The following is a 16,589-nucleotide window of genomic DNA, read 5'->3' as shown; positions in this document are numbered from 1 at the left end:
ACAGGAATAAAGTATTTTGGATCCTGTTTTAGCTTGCAGCAAAGTGAATAGAAAGAACACAAATAGCAAACCCAGTAATATCATATTAACCAAATAGGCCTAAATATCTCCATTACAAAACCTTTTACAAAGTATATTACTGTACTAACTTTCATTTATTGCACTAGTAATTTGTATAATGAAATGAACCAATGGAACCCACAATAGGGACTCCTGGAGCAGACTATTGAAAAAGTAACAAAGTAACCGAGGCTAATTCAATAAACTGTACAAATGCATGAACTAAAAGAATGGTGAATGTCAAAAAGTACATAATCCTTCTAAGTATGTAGATGTGACGCTTTACATGGGCCACCACATGCTTTCTTCAGTACCAGTTGGTCTTCAACACCATTTTACCAGACTCATCAGTCTCAAAAAGCCGAACAGCCAACTCGTCCCAGCTTTCTCTCCTCCTTGAAGAGCCAAGAGTTTCTATCAGCGAATTGTCCAAGTCATCTTCACGTTGAGCATTCTGAAAGGTTCCATACTCACTGGGTGAGTAAGCTTCCGGAACTTCTAGTACAACCGCCCTCGCTAATGCTGCCTTGTGTTCCTCAGAATGCTCATTGGCTAGTGATAAACTTCTTTCCATTCTTTGTTGAGGCGGGATATCCATAACTTGATCTTTCTCCTTCAATGTCTGAACTATCATAAGGGTACACGTTTTTAGGTTCCATTCAACATAAGACTACATGTTTCAGCATTTTCATTTTAGCTGGGGGAAATGGTAAGAAACAAAGATCAGATTAAGGTCTTGTACACTTTCCACATTTACCCTTTTATTTTCATTTTAGCACGGATTAAAGGGAATGAATGGGGTTCTAAGGCCGATTGTAGTTACTGAACCTATTAGCAAAACTAACAGAGATATCAGCAAAAAAATTGAAACTTATTACCATACCATTTGTTCCTGTCAAGAGACAAATCAATAATGGTTCAATTACACAAACTTTCAGTATGAATTATGAGAAAAATTTGACACCAACTTCTTGCTAAAAATTACATTAAAAATTATCTCTGGATCGTTCTAGAATATAGACATCGATTTGGGGTATTCACCATGGAAGTCAAACTAATTCTTTAATAACTGGAAGGAGTATTCCAACTACCAATTACTTGCCTTTGCTTCCATTAAATCAGCTCTAATTCATCATAGGAAGGAGCTTTGTAACAAACTGTTGTATTAAAGTAAGTACATGATATAAGAAGGTTGAGGACTTACACAAAGTGCATTTGAAAACTCCTGTTCCATGAGAGCAATCGAATGATCACTAAGAACATGGCATGAGATAACCATATGCTCAAATCTTCCATCCACGGGTACTGCTGTCTTCACAACAGGGGAAATTCTTCCAACCCTGCAACACATGTAATAATCCCACAAATGTTTGAGATCTTCGGACAGCAATGAGACACGACAAAGAGACATTTACCTTAAATCAATCCAACCAAGTTCTTCGATTTTTTGGCTAGACTCATTTTCATATTCAAAATCATTCTTTTATTTAAGAAAATTAATTATATTAATTTACAGAGCACCTAATATAAGGATAAATCAACTTGACCTAAAAACCAATGATAGCACTATTAACCATCCATAGAGTATTTTCTTTTATCAGAAATATAAATAAATCATTTTTCTATTACATATAGAAATGACCAAAGACAATTTAAGTGTTTGGATGGGCGGCAAACCCTCATTAAAATTCTGATTTTCTGATAAAGGATTTCAAAATGTAGGTTAGGATTGCTACATAAAACAACACCGCCTAAAGATAAATTAATACTAAGATAAATGTACATAAAAGGATGCAGTGACATACCCGAATGGCTTCCTCACAATAACATGATAAAGGCGTCCAGGTGCATATAAACGCCTTGGGTCTTGAAGCATTCGCCCCTGTAGTGTAAATGTTTCCTTTAAGCAAGTGCCACATAGTATGCAAGGGAAACTGTAAGTGAAGAAAGCAGTATGCTCTGAGATGATGGGAAATCCAATCCCAAACTTCGTATAACTCAGTTCTAAAAATAGAATATAAATCATATAAAGTTATAAACTACAGCATCAAGGAGAACGAAGAATTTAAGAAACCTATGTATAACATGTATCGAAGTTTTTATATAACAGAGAACACTGTTATTGCAAAATAATTCCGACATACATGTTTATGGAATTGTCCAACAAGACAATGACAATTCAAAACTGACTTATCAGAAGGATTTATATCATTCGATTCAGTTCTCTATTGTAAATCACACAATATCTGTAACGAACATATAGAGCTATACTAGTATTTGGACAATACGCCTGTCTAAGATTTTAAGTATCCAACATTGTAAGCATAGGTTTACAACATCACAAGAGTTTTCCTATCTTTGCGTTATGTTGGCTCATTATCCTTTATAAGCACCGAATTTCATTCAATGAGTCGGTAAAAATAACAGACTCACAAATTACACCCCTTCATGTCACATGGATTTAAGCAATACTATTAAAGCATGTAAATATTGGGTTCAGCGTTATTTCCCTTGATTCCTATTGTGTGTATTACTGATCCAAACAATATAAAAAATTAGGATATGATCATATCTAGCAATAGAAAGTAGCAATAAGTGAAGGCTAAAGATACGTGAATGCAAATGAATTAATACCAGAAAAGTGACTTCATTAGTACTTCCAATGCTACACTTGTCCGGGGCATGAAATCATCCTGATACAATGAAACAAGATAGTTAAGAACAAACGCTACCCTACATCAAAGGGATCAGAAAATTAAAACCAGAGCCACAAAAAGAAGCTACAATTTAAACCTAGAGCTATTCACTTCAAATAATTTTTCTCCATTATTGGTGATTCATATGGTGTGTACGGTGTACCAACTCACTTTTTTCTAACATCAAGTAAACAAGTCCACAATCACATATTATATCTCCTCACACCATATAATACATATGAAAACCTTGAAATCTGAGATACCCATAAAACCAACATCTCCAATAAATTCTTACATTAATCATTTACTTCTAGTTTTCTTCTTAGAATAAATGCTATATCTTGTTAATGAATGTGCTACTCTAAAAGATATAACACTAATCCTAACAAGAATAGTATATGTAAACACATTGTTGAGTTGTACCATTTAACTTTAACAGTAAATACTATGTGAGTAGAGGAAAAAACAGGTCACATTCGTAATTTGTTAATAAAATGAAAAATCAAACTCGGTAAAACGGTCTTTACAACTTCCTAGATTGCTACATAGATAAAACTGGATCATTATTTTATGAGTACTGTAATTGTAATCATATTTAATATATTAACTATCTACTATATCTAAGAAAAGAAGACGGAAGTGTTGGCAGGTCGACTCGACTCAACCCCTTGCAATAAGCCATAGAACTTTAACCATGTTGACTTGCTAATCAACTTGTCTGACTGACCCATCTATAATCGATGGAAACCAAGAAAGCATCATTAATATAATATACGCAAGACAATATCATTACCTGAAGAACGACAGAATTGATAACATCAGCATATCTCACTGCCAAATTTAGTGACACACACCTAGCAGGAGCAATGGCGAAACACTTAATCCTTTTCCTATCAATATTCCCAATCCTTTCGCGGTTTTTGACCACCAACATTGTCAACAGAGTGACCACCCCTGCCCCTAACGAATGCCCAGCAAAGGTCAACGTATAATCCTCATATTTTTCAACCAATTCTTTCAAAACTTCACATTCATTTTCAAACACCCACTGAGCAGCTTTCAATAACCCGTTATGAACATAACCTCCATCAAACTTTGTCTGTCCTAATTTGTCATCAAGTAAGAGCAAATAATCACTTTCTTTTGCTAAATTAAGTCCACTAATCAGCAAAAGTATTTCTTGATTATCTTTATCGATATAAATCATGTAAGGAGAAACCTTCCCTTGATTTTCATCATAATCCTTCTTTAAAACAACTTGATCAGGGTCAATCCCATATCCTTCTGGAGGAGCCCAGATAGGGTTACGAATATCAAACTCATAAACAGACATAATATATCTACACATTCGTGGCACGGGTTCAAACTCACTCGCAGTGGCAAAACCCCAATTCTCACTTTCTCGACCCGCAGTATATAGACATTTCTTCCATGCCCAACGAGCACATCCCAGACAATATACACATTCAAGAATTGGACATAAACAAACAACTGACATTCTTTTTTCCTCTTTATTAACAAACTCCTTTTTTTTTCCCCAAGAAAACCCCTAAAATGACATCTAAACGATCAAATAACAACAAATCTAAGGAAAACTATAAATTATACGAAATGGGTAATTGATGGAATTTAATGGGTATGAATAAAAATGTGAACTTTATAGTTTTGCTCAAACAGCTAATATAAAACCAACAATCTAGATATGGGCATTGATTTGATATTCTACTATGTCGAGAGCAGGGTTTAAAAGAATAGCACCTGGATTTAATTAGAAATATAATATAATAAAATGAAAAAAATACAGGTTGTATAACATTTGGAAGAATGATTGATAGAGGACAGGACAGGGTATGTAAACCCCTAGATTAGGAGGGAAGAATATAGCAGGTTGATTACGTACTTTGCATATGATGGTTTTATTAATGAAGTGATATTTAATGACTAATATGGAAGGTGGATTTGGTTTTTATGAACAAGAGAAGAAGTAGTAAGTAGATTCCAGGCATATGCTAAGTCAGTCTTTGCTTGTGAGACTCGACTCACAGGCTGCCTAGTATAGTACGACCCAGTGTTTTAAAAATCGGTATTTTAGTTATACCGGCGTGGAAAAAATTTTCGGTATTATCGGTAATACCGGAAATACCGGCCGGTACGACTATTTTTAATTTATTATATTTTTTTGTGTAAAAATCTTACAAAACTTGTTACAATTTAACAAAAATAGTCAAAATGCAATTATAATTTACTCAAAAATAATACCAAATATGTATTTTATAACAAAATATAGGTTTTAAAGTTCACAAATAACAAAAAATAACATTAATGTATCATAAAAATAATTTTTTTAAAAAAATCAAAATTTATTTTTTGAAAATACCGGAAATACCGACCGGTATTGAATAGTGAAAATACCGGACTTAAAATACCGGCGTGGTCTTCGGTAACGGTAATACCGGTATTTACCGGTATTTAAAACATTGGTGCGACCAAAACCAGATCAAAACTAAACTCACAGCCTTTAAAAAAAAAAAAAACGATTCTAAACCGAAAAACTTAGAACTCGGGCCGAATTGATCAGTTTGGTTTTGGTATTATAAAATCCTATATTATAATACCAAAAAAAAAAAACATTCCATGTAATATTGGACCAAACCAAAAATATGTATTTGTTTTATTTTATATTTATATCATTTTATTATTAATATTATTAATTATGCTTAGTAAATTTGTTGTATAAATATTTATTTTGTTCTTTAAAAGTTTTCATGAATAGTATCGAGTTATTTCATGTACACATGCGATGTGCCGTGATAAAATAATCGTATCAATTTTATTTTTTTACTATTTATAACGATTCTATTACATCATGTTCAAGTAATTATAATAATTTGATGAGAATAAGGCTTTTGATTATTAATTAAAATGTGTAACAAATATGGTTATTAAAAATGTGCAACAAATAAATGATTATTATACTTATGCTCGCACAATACGGCGGCGATGGGATAGTGATGGCGGAGGTGGTGGGGCGGCAGTGAGGACGGTGATGGGGGCGACGATGGTGGTGAATGTAAAAGTAGTTGACGTTAAGGTAGTATTGTAGTTATTTTAAGTGTTAAGGATATATACTGTAAATTATTTCATTACGGATGTTATGAGCAGTATACTTATTATTTTACTTTTTGCTTTAGTTCGAACGATCAAAAATCTATCACTTGGACTGCAATAGAGGTAACTTAGATGATATTTACTTTAGATTAACTACATCGTCAATAGACATGGACACCCCTCTAGGATTTTTATGTGACAAATGAATCCTTTCAAAAGTATATGTGCTTGTGGACCATATGCACTGATTTACCAACTATTATGGCTTTGGTTTCCACCTAAATTATATGCTTGTTTAACATGTGTTAAACAGCAAGAGGGTATTTGACCAGCTTAGTTAGGTTTATATCATTCTCTTTTCTTTTCCATTTTTTCTTCTTCTGAATTGGTCCATCGGTTGCCATCTTAAGTCTCAACCTTTTTAGGAAAAGATATAGAATTCTTTAAGCTATTGAATGTGAAGGAACTGTTTTTCATTTCCCTTTTTCAGAGCCTTCAAATTTTATTTTATATTAGTCATCAAAGACAGTCTTTGAAAAATGAGGTGATATTCATATCATGCATTTTGATTAATATACCAAACATGTATATTGGATGCTTGTACAGATCCACAGATGTTGTCATATACTTACCATACAACAATGTTGTATGGTTAGTATATCATTATCTATGGTACCAATACGACCTTGGAAATGATACGCAAAATCATTTTCCATTGAAAAAAGAAGAGTAAAATAAACACTAATGTTCTTGAAAATCATAGTCCTCAGGGTCATTTTAGACCCCATAGGCTAAAGGTTTTCAACATATTCAAAAATACAAACAATTAAATGAATCAGTTCTGAATCATATGTTACTTGGGGTTTCACTAGTCAGCCAAATATTAGCACCTCCTCAAGCAACACTATACAATCTCCTGCATTCTTGAATCAGAAAGAACATATCCATTCACTAGAGAGTACAATGTTACCATTACACGATTTTTGGGGGTAATGACAGCACAAATGTAACATCAGTAATTAAAAAAAAAAAAGGCATAACCATCAAGTACTCATATATCATTGTAACGATATCAGATGCCCAAAAAGTACTGGCGCAGAACAATATAAACTCGTACAACAAACAGTAAACATTAACAAATGTAAAGTACCTCACATGAAGCCATGTTATGAGGCAATCTTTCTTCTTTTAAAAGCAGGATGACTTCCATTGTTGAATGAGTACAGTTTGTCGATTCTGGACATACAATCTTTCATTCTCGTCAAAAGTGAAGACGTCATCGAAGCATTGTTAGAAATCTTGTGTTTAATAGTTTGTATTTTGTCGGCATGAGTTGGATCAGCTTCTACCAATGCCCCATTCTCCTCTAAATCAAGATATTCAAAAAACAAAATAACAATAAATAAATACATTAAAAAAAAGTTCCATTAGGTGCTGGACATCTTTATCTTTGCTATTAAATAAAGTTACAAACTATTATGCTGGACCGTAAATTCTTAAAAAAAAATACAAAAAAGCTAGGAAAGAAACTGGTCAAACGAGTAAAAAATTTCCCAAGTGCATTGCTAATGCATACAAAGAACAAGCATAGACTAGTGCTTCTGATCAACCCATACAGAAATTATAAGGTCCCTAAGTAAACAGATAAGAATCCATGTTGAAGCTACGCGAGCCTAACCTCATGACCGTTTTCTAGATTTTTTCCTTGACCGTCCAATCCCAAAATGTTTAACAAGTGTAGGTCGATGCCAGACCCTAAGTCCCTAACCCTAAACACGAAATAACTAGAGCTTAGAGGATTGTAAGATAAGCTAATCCAAACACCCCCATTGAATTCATTTATATGGTGGTGATGCATCATCTCTTAAGCCTGTGAATTATAACGTGATGATGTATCATTTCTTAAGCCTACACACATCATTACGATTATTTAAGCTCAGGAGCTAGCAGTCGGAGCATAACAAGCCCTAAAAGATAAATTAGAAAAATATTGAAAAAAAAAAGAAGTAAAGAATGAGTACCTGAAATGGGATTGGTGGAAGAAGAAGGAACGAGATCAGTATTAGTAATTGGAGGTGAAGAAGAAAGGAAAGAGGAGAGAGTGGTGTGAAGGCGATGTGGCATACTGTCTCTGTATTCACTTATTTTCTCACACATTTCTTTCACTTCTTTTTCTAATTTCTCTACTTCTTCTTCTTCTAACGAGGAAGCATCCGCCATGCCCACCACCGTTATGATTTTCGATCTTCAGTCGGAGCTCCGATTTATGTATTCATTCAATCAAGGGAGAACTCTGGTGGTGTTAGGGTTTTAAAATTTTGAAATCTCAATTTGATTGAACAAATATCTATATAATAGAGATCAATAGGTCCATAGCTCAATTTGAAATCTCAATTTTATTATATTTACTCTATATAATAAAATTCTACTACGTTACCACGAATGGGTCCATAGCTCAGTGGTAGAGCAATTGACTGCAGATCAATAGGTCACCGGTTCGAACCCGGTTGGGCCCTTAAAAATCTTATTTTTGTACATGTTTTTTGCTTACTACAATAATAAGACATAGCTTAAAACACTCTCAGATTTTAAAATGCAAGTGGTTCATTCAATTAAAAGTTTTTTGATTTTCTTCTTTTGTAAAGTCTGGTTAACTTAGCATTTTACTTTTTAGAATAACTAGAAATCATTACACGCAAACCTTTGTGGCTCTGTTACCACAAAGAATATATCTTTTTTGCTCCTAGAATCGAACTTCAAACCAATAACTATTTTCATCTTTAGAGATCTAGACACACCACTATGCCATCACTCTTATGGTTATTGTTTTTTGAGATATTTTTCAATCCTTTTCTTGTCAATGACCGATATGTTTACCTAGAATATGGTCATTTGATGCTGACCGATCTTATGATTAGGTACACTTAAATTTGCATCTCCAAACAATAACTTCGGTAGAGATACATGAATCTCTTCAAGATCAATTTGCAACTACCTACCTACTTGATCATCACACAATTTATTTTACCCAAAACAAATGACAAGTCCAACATAATTCAGAATCGTAATTTAGTTGCCAAAGTAAATAAAAACAAGCCTTTGGAGAAATTTCATCTTTGAAATTTTGAACTCACCACTGTGAATAAAGTGAAGTTTCAATTACATGTTTAACTATTTAATTGTTATCCTAACCATTATGGCATTGGACTAATGCTTATTCTTTATAACCAACTTCTAATCCCAATAATGTTTTTAATATTAAAAAAACTAATCATACAACAATATATATATATGCATGAATGGGTGAGTTAGAGCTTCGATGGTACAGAAATAGGCGGCGTCTTTAGTGCTCTTAGAACGCCTACCTGCATTGCAGTCAAAACAAGCTGCAACATGAAAACAGGATTAGTCGAAAAACTTCATATAAGTCATTTTTAAGTCTACCCAGGTGTGCACTACATATGTAAGGAGACCTGTCTTTTTCTCTTTTTGTAGTCCCAAAAGAAGTCATAGTTGATATCAGCATTGATCTTCCTTTTTTAAAAAAAAACTTACATTAACAAACTAATTTTCTTGCCATGAACTTGACAAGTGTGATATTCTCAAAAAATGAGTTCTCTCTAAACTCCGCCTAACCTAAAAAAAAAACCTTTTTTTGGTAAAAAGGGATAATACCTCAAATGCTAACAGAGACAGGCCAATCTAAAGCATCTTTTACAAACAGGGCCAGTTTGGATTATACTTGATTAATAGCCAAATGGTGAAAATAGAAAACATAAGTACGATGAAATTGGTCAAATGAGTTGAAATTTTGCATAAAGTGTATTATATTTACAACATGTGTTTTGAAAGAAGTTATATTTTTAATTTGATAATATAGTTTTTTAGTCAAGATCTTGATACACTAAACATTTGATATTTATTTCAACCACATCAGCCTTGACCCCTAAGCCATTTTGACTCATGATCGAACCCACCCGTTTCGCTACCATTAGTTGTGATAAAGCACACAAAGTTGAGATGTGTTTACCTCTCCCTTTCTATTGAACATCTGACCACGAGAAAAGCCACGTGCATTAAAGGCAGTAGGACTATCAATCTGTAACATTCAAACTATATTATAAGGTGAAAAAGTCAAGTGGAAGAAATCTAGGAACGCCATAAATGATATCAACAAAGTAATCACTTTATCAGATAGTGCCACTATAAAGAGAAGAATATGTATCAATTAGCATGTATCGTCATAAAAGGCAAGGTGAGAAGTTTGTGGTGAACTTTGATGGGTGAATGGTCTAGCATTAAGAAACATGCAAAGTAGGCCCTTCGACACTTACCACGTATAACAACCAATCATCTGCTTTAATATCCCTGTGAAACCACATCCTGAAAAGGCAAATAGACAGGTATTATGGATAATGTACACGGCCACTAGAAACTATGCACATGCATTCAAGCGTGTCTTTTCGTTTTCTTTTTACTCTTAGTTATCCCTGTAGATGTTCTCATCATCGTCTATATGAATCTTTGACCATCAAATAGGAATTGTGGGGAAACGATGAGCATGATATGAGATGAAGTAATTATAAGGCCCTACGTCAGGGATGAACTCTTAAGTTGCACTATTACAAGGTTGCAATCATGCCTTTTTTGCATCATTTCCTACTTTACGGACCAGGGCGAATCGAAAAGCAAGACTGACGCAATTGCAGAAATAGTTTGACTCATGATTAGCCTTGATTACAGCAGCAACTAAGCCCTACATGGCTGTGTAATAAAGTGGTACATGGTCTCCTTTCCATATATGATAAACTTAAGGTGAAACTGAGGAAATCATGTGAACTAAACACTGCTGGAGTTTGTAAAGAATGTGTTGACTTACGAATGGTCCAGACTAATCGATGTTGGGAATATGCCCTCTTTACGGTGTGGATTTAGGCTGATTTGAATGAATAACATATCTGAGAAGTATGCACCTGCACACCTGTTATTTGTAATGACAATGAGAACAACTACAAGATTCCTACAAATCTCCTCTGTTAGTAATCATTCCTAGAGGTGGCAAATTGGGCTGGGCAACAGGTCATAATGGGTAATGTTAGTATGGGTCAAAACAGGCCAGTTTGAGTTGACCCTTAAACACTATTTTTCCAAAAGATACAAATCTTATATATAGCTATTAGTGTGTCAAATATAATTATAAAAATAACATTATCTCAACCCTACAAATTTACTTTGGCAACCTCCAACTTGTTCAACTCATATAAAACCTAACCAAACCCTACAAATTTCTTAATTGACCTGTAACTCTGTTAGATATAAAACCTAACCAAAGCAACCATACTTAAGTAAATAGGTCGAAATTGCCACCTCTGATCATTCTCCTCCAGTTCTTTCAATCTCATAAGATAATTCAGAAATAAAGATCCGATGAACAAATAGAGTCCATCACCTGTGCAGAGCCTGGTCATCAGGAAGCCTACCTTTTGCTCTAATCCAATATCTGACACTGGAAATCATTTTACATATCAAACAAAAACTTGTCACACTATGCAAGCATCAACGAGAATGAAAAACTGTTCTATCAAAACTAGAACTGGAAAAAAAACCTTGGAGGGCGTGAAGTATGACGGCTATACTTTTCAGTATCCATAGGCCTGATTTCCGTGGGCCATGGGACAGAAGTTGAGGTGGAAACTTCATTTCTGTTGACCAATTTCCATAATTTAAAAACTTTAAATAGAATCATGTCTTGTGGAGTAAATACTCGCGCATGAATTACTATTTTCGCTAGAATGTTGTATGAAATTATAGCTTTGGCAGAATGACAGGAAGTTATTTGTCCACAGACATAAGTTTGCATATTGAATCATGAATTAAGGATGCGGTACTAACCTAGGATGATGACGAGGAAGTTTAACACCCTCCTCTAATCCATGCTTTGTCAAAAGCTGCCACCATAGGATTTCAGAAAATAAAACAGTGATTGACTAGAATAAGATGGTTATCTGAAGCATAAATTATTTTGTTACCATTTCTGGGTCAGGCATAGAAGGCATTGACGGTTCTTGATGATCTAACCCTTCTTCTACTCTCTGTAAGTACATTACAAAACAAGTATAGTAAGTGTGAAACTTTGACTATAAAGAAGTCAGGTCATACATAGATTCAATGCAACAATAAACATTTAAAGGTTAAGATATATAGAACCCATACATGAAAGGAAGCAAGCATGCACTAAACGAAAGAATCAACACTTCATTCAACAGAAGTAATTAGCTAAGATGTATAGAACCCTTACATGAAAGGAAGCAATCAAAAAGAAGACAACACGCTCTTTTTGTACCGCATTCACCCTTCTAGTAGCAAGATTAGGGATATCATTTAGCCGGTCAACTTCATATATAATTGGAACTACATATGTAGAATATACATGTCAAGGTAGCATTAGAAATTGGATTAAGCATAAGAAAGTGCTGAGTGCATACTTTCTGAATATGTGGTTCACATACGATCGCTATCGACATGGGAAGGTTAAGTGGATACATTTTGAGGAATCGTAAAAAAGTACAATATTCTGATATGATAATTGGAGAGTTGCTATGGTATATAGTATTAAGTTACATAGAAATCGACTTACTATTAACATCCCCAGCAAGAAGGAAGTGAGCATGAAAGCTATGTAAAAACTTAAGAAAATGAACAGTTTTTGACGCCGCAGCCAATGCCTGAATATCATTCACCATCTAGATATGTAAGTATACAAGTAGAATGTCATTGTGATATGCAATGCAGGTTAGTTTAACACTCTTAAAAATCTCCTAGGATGACCCTTAGTAACACATCATGTGTTTCAAATAAATGGACGTTTACCATGTTGTAAGCACAAAAAAGTTATACATGATGCTAGGAAATCTAAATAGTAATCATGGAAGCTTCATGCCTGTCCCATAAACTGCCCTCCATACACTTTACCAGATTTTGGAGCTCCTTTCAAGGTGATTCCTCTGAATGTGTTGACCTTCAAACAAACAAGATAAAGTTCATCAAAGATCCCTATCTTGAGATAATGTCAAAGATATTGTGGAACAATACTCTAAGCAAAAAATTCAGAAATCCAGATAAATGATCTGTGGTACAATACTCTAAGCAAAAAGTTCAGAAATCCAGATAAATGATCCACTGTAGATCTTCATTATTTCATATTTTTATATGTGAAATGCAAAATTCAGAAAAGATATTAAACAATGTACATGCACGCACAGAAGCATGTTGGGTTAAGATAATAATCTGCATTCACTGAAACAGTGAAACATCTAAAAGTTGCATTATATTAATTTGAAGTAATAATAGATGTGTCATTACTGAATATACTAAAAAGAAATTACTCAATTAGGTGACTGAAAACACACATCATAGAACGTTTCCATTTTGCAGTTGTTTCTACATCTCTTTTCTTTTCTGAACTCACTGGCTATCCAATAGTTTGAAACGATCCGAGTTCTTTAGCAATTATAAATAAAAGAAATAGCAACAGAAAAACCTTTAGATAGTGTGCAATATCTATAGTTGCGAGTACTTGGATACAGAAAAAGCATGCAACTATGCATCCATTTTAAAATAAATTATTTGACTGCAAATACCATAAGGTATGTATATGAGTATATCTCATGTACGATGGAGGTACTACTACAAACACAAAGTGAGCAGCTAATGAGTGACAGGCACACAAAATATAAGTATCATGGATTCCCAAGATACTCTATTATTTCTCAATTAAGACGGTAGTTGAGACATGACAAAACATAAAACCTGAAATTTTGATAGATGCTAGAGAACTTATTTGGCACAAGAGTAACACATACATCCAGTGGGTCCAAAGACAATATGTGCTCCACAGATGCGATTGTCTCAAGATTCATATCTGCATTCCAAATTGATTTTGGATGCATCAAGGAACTATATTCGTGGGGTAGCATCAAGCAGGTAAGCTGGAATTATAAGAAAGTTGTTAAAAGTTTGGTGTGAAATGCTTAAAGCGACATATAAGCATACTCTGGAAATGTTATTTGCAGATCAACGTGTCACATTATAAAATATTCATGAGTCAAGTATTTTAACTACCTTGGTCAATGCAATTACATCTTCCTGTACAACAGATTCACCTGCAAAAGTAACCTTGGATCATGTTTTTGGTTTGTTTAGGCACTAAGGCCTTTTTTCTTCTTACTCTCTCTCCACATTTTCTATCTACCCCGGCCTCCCGTGGCTCACTTAATTACTCAAATGTATACAATATGCAAGAAAATGGTCATTAATCTATAAACTATCAAGACAGTGGACTACATTCTCCCAGTTCCCACATTCCCGCCCAATTATATTTTAACAGTGTAACAGAGACGAAAAGGGGGAGGGGGGACAGCATGGGAGCCTACTTTGAGTGAAGTGATCAAATTTTCTCCATTGCAAAACTTGACAATCTTGGTTATCGGCATGAAATTCACGGGATACTTCCACCTGCAAATGTAGATAGCATCAAATGAGCTATAACCCACTAAAGGCAATGATCGTCAAGTAAGTTACAATAAATTTCTGTACCAGAATATAAGAAATACCTCGCCCTCACAAATAAAGTAAATTCCATCCCCAGATTTCCTTTCTTTGAACACATACTCTCCCGCATCTTCAAAATAGGAACATAGTGTCAAAATGTGAAACTACTTGAATGTCTTTGTGTCAATTATAAAGCATTTTCTAACCAAACAATGGTAAATGATAATGTTCCAACTTCCAAGTGATTAAATCAAAAGGCACCAACAGAATCTTGCTAAGTATATAGCTACATGGTAAATATTTCACTCCAGAACAGTACGGCTCTCGTGGTCTTTCTTTACAATATATTCATAAATTTTGTATTGTTCTTTGGCTTAACGAAATCCCTTTACTGGCAAAGCAGATGAAATGCTTTCCATTGGCTCGTATCATGATAAATTTATGTCCCCCTTCACACTAATGTGACTACATTGCATAGGTTTATCATTTTCTGGTGTACCATGCAAATATGCAATCAATCTAACACACACATTTTCATTGCCCATCTAACCACATTTTAGTTACGTGAAATGTATCCTAGATGTATTGTCTAGTAGGTAGCAAGTCTTATAATCAACTTTATAGGAGTTCCTGGACACAAACATATAAACGACACCTATGTCAGATAAAATTTGGAATCCTTATACCAGAAATGTTGTTTTCCGATGTTATCCCACTTTTATTTCATCTTTACATAGTATTATTTTTGCCCTTATTTAAATGAATCCAGATATAGAAAATGATAACCTAGGAATTCACTAAAACATGTAGAAAGAAAATATTAATTAAAACTTATAGATGTCCATTATAGTAACACAGTAATTCATATACATTATACCATGTGTGTAAAACTTATAGATGTCCGAAATATGTGCTTTAAGATGCAACTTTTACTAGATCGCTAGTTATATTACATTAAATACCATGTGTGTGTTTTTTGATACTTTAAGACACATCTAAAGGGGTAAATTGTAAGTCTATGAGTGAGTTCGGCCGCCTAATGGAGCTCTAATGCTATTTTCGATCGAGAGGGATAACAAGTGCAAAAATGGACTAGCACAGGGACAATTTTTGTAATTTTCTCCTTAATTATTTTATACATCTACTTAACTCTTGAAATCAAAATGCATTCTCTTTAAATACATTTTTATTTTTAAACTATATCTATAAAAAGAAAAAAGAAAATTTATTGCGAATATCAAACATGAACATCCTAAGGTAAAAGTTGCAACATCACACAGAAATCAAATAAAATGGTTATAACTGCAAACATAAAGAGATATATATATATATAGATAGATTTACTGTATTGTTTAACGATAACATGCTGAGCGATTTTACGAATAGATGAACTCGGAAGCCTTTGAAGCACAGGTACGTCCCCTAAAAACTCCATCGCTGCAGATGTAGATATAGATAGATACATTTATACAGGTTTTAACTGTGAGTACTACTCCAATTGATTATGGTTCAATTAATCTATTTACCTGCTGCTTCAGAATACATATTGATTTTCCAAGAAATATTGATGAGAGGTGCAGTAAGTGGAAGGGGGACCGGCGGAGACTGTGCTCTATAAAATGGAAATAAAAATGGGAGTGCCGTTGAGACTGTTAAATAAATACCGTAGTGGTTGTACCATGTCTACAAAGGATAATAATAAATCAGCCTAATTGGTAAGCCTAAAGTTGTGTCTAATTATAAGATGATGATATGTGGAAAAATCAGAGGGCAAGATTAAGGAAGAGAATTAGTGCATTCCACATATCAAATTCCTAAGATTTTAGGCATATCTTTAGACACACCAATTAGGTTGATTAATCATTTTCCTGCTATAAAATACTCGTAATTCTCTTTCCTTAATTTAGAAGAAGGAAAATGACTAATACTAGCCGGATCAAATTCTTCCTAAGATTTTGACTTTTGGATTAAAATCAACGGTTAAGATTCAACTATCAACTTTGAATCTTAACCTTTGATTTTAATCCAAAGATCAAAATCATCAACTTTACCAATGAAGTTAATAATAACTTCAGAAGATCTTGATCTTAAAAATCCTTCTAAAAAGTTGACATGTGGTATCCATTAATTTTTTTTCCTAATTTTGTTACCTAATTATCCACATGTCATAATCCA

At 33.8% G+C, this 16,589-nt stretch overlaps 3 protein-coding genes and 1 non-coding gene across 8 annotated transcripts; 1 reads left to right on the top strand and 3 right to left on the bottom strand.

The window, feature by feature from the left end:
• Positions 1–80: 80 nt before the first annotated feature.
• On the bottom strand, positions 81–4,734 carry LOC122592904. Its single transcript, XM_043765232.1, has 5 exons — positions 3,550–4,734; positions 2,695–2,753; positions 1,866–1,994; positions 1,265–1,400; positions 81–682 (listed from the first exon to the last, which is right to left on the bottom strand). Exons 1-5 carry the CDS (start codon positions 4,252–4,254, stop codon positions 368–370), a joined length of 1,344 nt encoding a protein of 447 aa, XP_043621167.1. The 5' UTR covers positions 4,255–4,734; the 3' UTR covers positions 81–367.
• A 1,845-nt stretch (positions 4,735–6,579) lies between these two features.
• On the bottom strand, positions 6,580–8,225 carry LOC122593671. Of its 2 annotated transcripts, XM_043766110.1 has the most exons (3): positions 7,886–8,225; positions 7,015–7,230; positions 6,580–6,787 (listed from the first exon to the last, which is right to left on the bottom strand). In XM_043766110.1, exons 1-2 carry the CDS (start codon positions 8,082–8,084, stop codon positions 7,031–7,033), a joined length of 399 nt encoding a protein of 132 aa, XP_043622045.1. In that variant the 5' UTR covers positions 8,085–8,225; the 3' UTR covers positions 6,580–6,787; positions 7,015–7,030. The 2 variants fall into 2 exon arrangements, with proteins under 2 accessions (XP_043622045.1, XP_043622043.1); XM_043766108.1 differs by lacking the exon at positions 6,580–6,787 and having other exon boundaries at positions 6,789–7,230; positions 7,886–8,224.
• An 83-nt stretch (positions 8,226–8,308) lies between these two features.
• Positions 8,309–8,380, top strand: TRNAC-GCA. The gene has a single exon. It is a non-coding gene; the product is annotated as a tRNA-Cys (tRNA).
• A 582-nt stretch (positions 8,381–8,962) lies between these two features.
• Positions 8,963–16,050, bottom strand: LOC122593098 (acyl-CoA thioesterase 2-like). Of its 4 annotated transcripts, none has more exons than XM_043765451.1 (17): positions 15,941–16,050; positions 15,759–15,851; positions 14,477–14,544; positions 14,297–14,378; positions 13,986–14,026; positions 13,727–13,852; positions 12,805–12,882; positions 12,502–12,589; positions 12,163–12,275; positions 11,894–11,956; positions 11,757–11,812; positions 11,471–11,566; positions 11,314–11,370; positions 10,744–10,845; positions 10,199–10,247; positions 9,895–9,963; positions 8,963–9,229 (listed from the first exon to the last, which is right to left on the bottom strand). In XM_043765451.1, the coding sequence occupies exons 1-17, from the start codon at positions 15,957–15,959 to the stop codon at positions 9,173–9,175; spliced, it is 1,257 nt and encodes a 418-aa protein (XP_043621386.1). In that variant the 5' UTR covers positions 15,960–16,050; the 3' UTR covers positions 8,963–9,172. The 4 variants fall into 4 exon arrangements, with proteins under 4 accessions (XP_043621386.1, XP_043621385.1, XP_043621387.1 ...); XM_043765450.1 differs by having other exon boundaries at positions 8,963–9,250; positions 15,941–16,049; XM_043765452.1 differs by having other exon boundaries at positions 8,963–9,250; positions 15,795–15,851; positions 15,941–16,049.
• Between the last annotated feature and the right edge of the window lie 539 nt (positions 16,051–16,589).

This window comes from Erigeron canadensis, chromosome 3, assembly GCF_010389155.1.
Source record: "Erigeron canadensis isolate Cc75 chromosome 3, C_canadensis_v1, whole genome shotgun sequence".
Taxonomy (NCBI): Eukaryota; Viridiplantae; Streptophyta; class Magnoliopsida; order Asterales; family Asteraceae; genus Erigeron; species Erigeron canadensis.
Note: the sequence above shows the minus strand (reverse complement) of the source record. Positions and strands in the feature narration are given on the sequence as shown.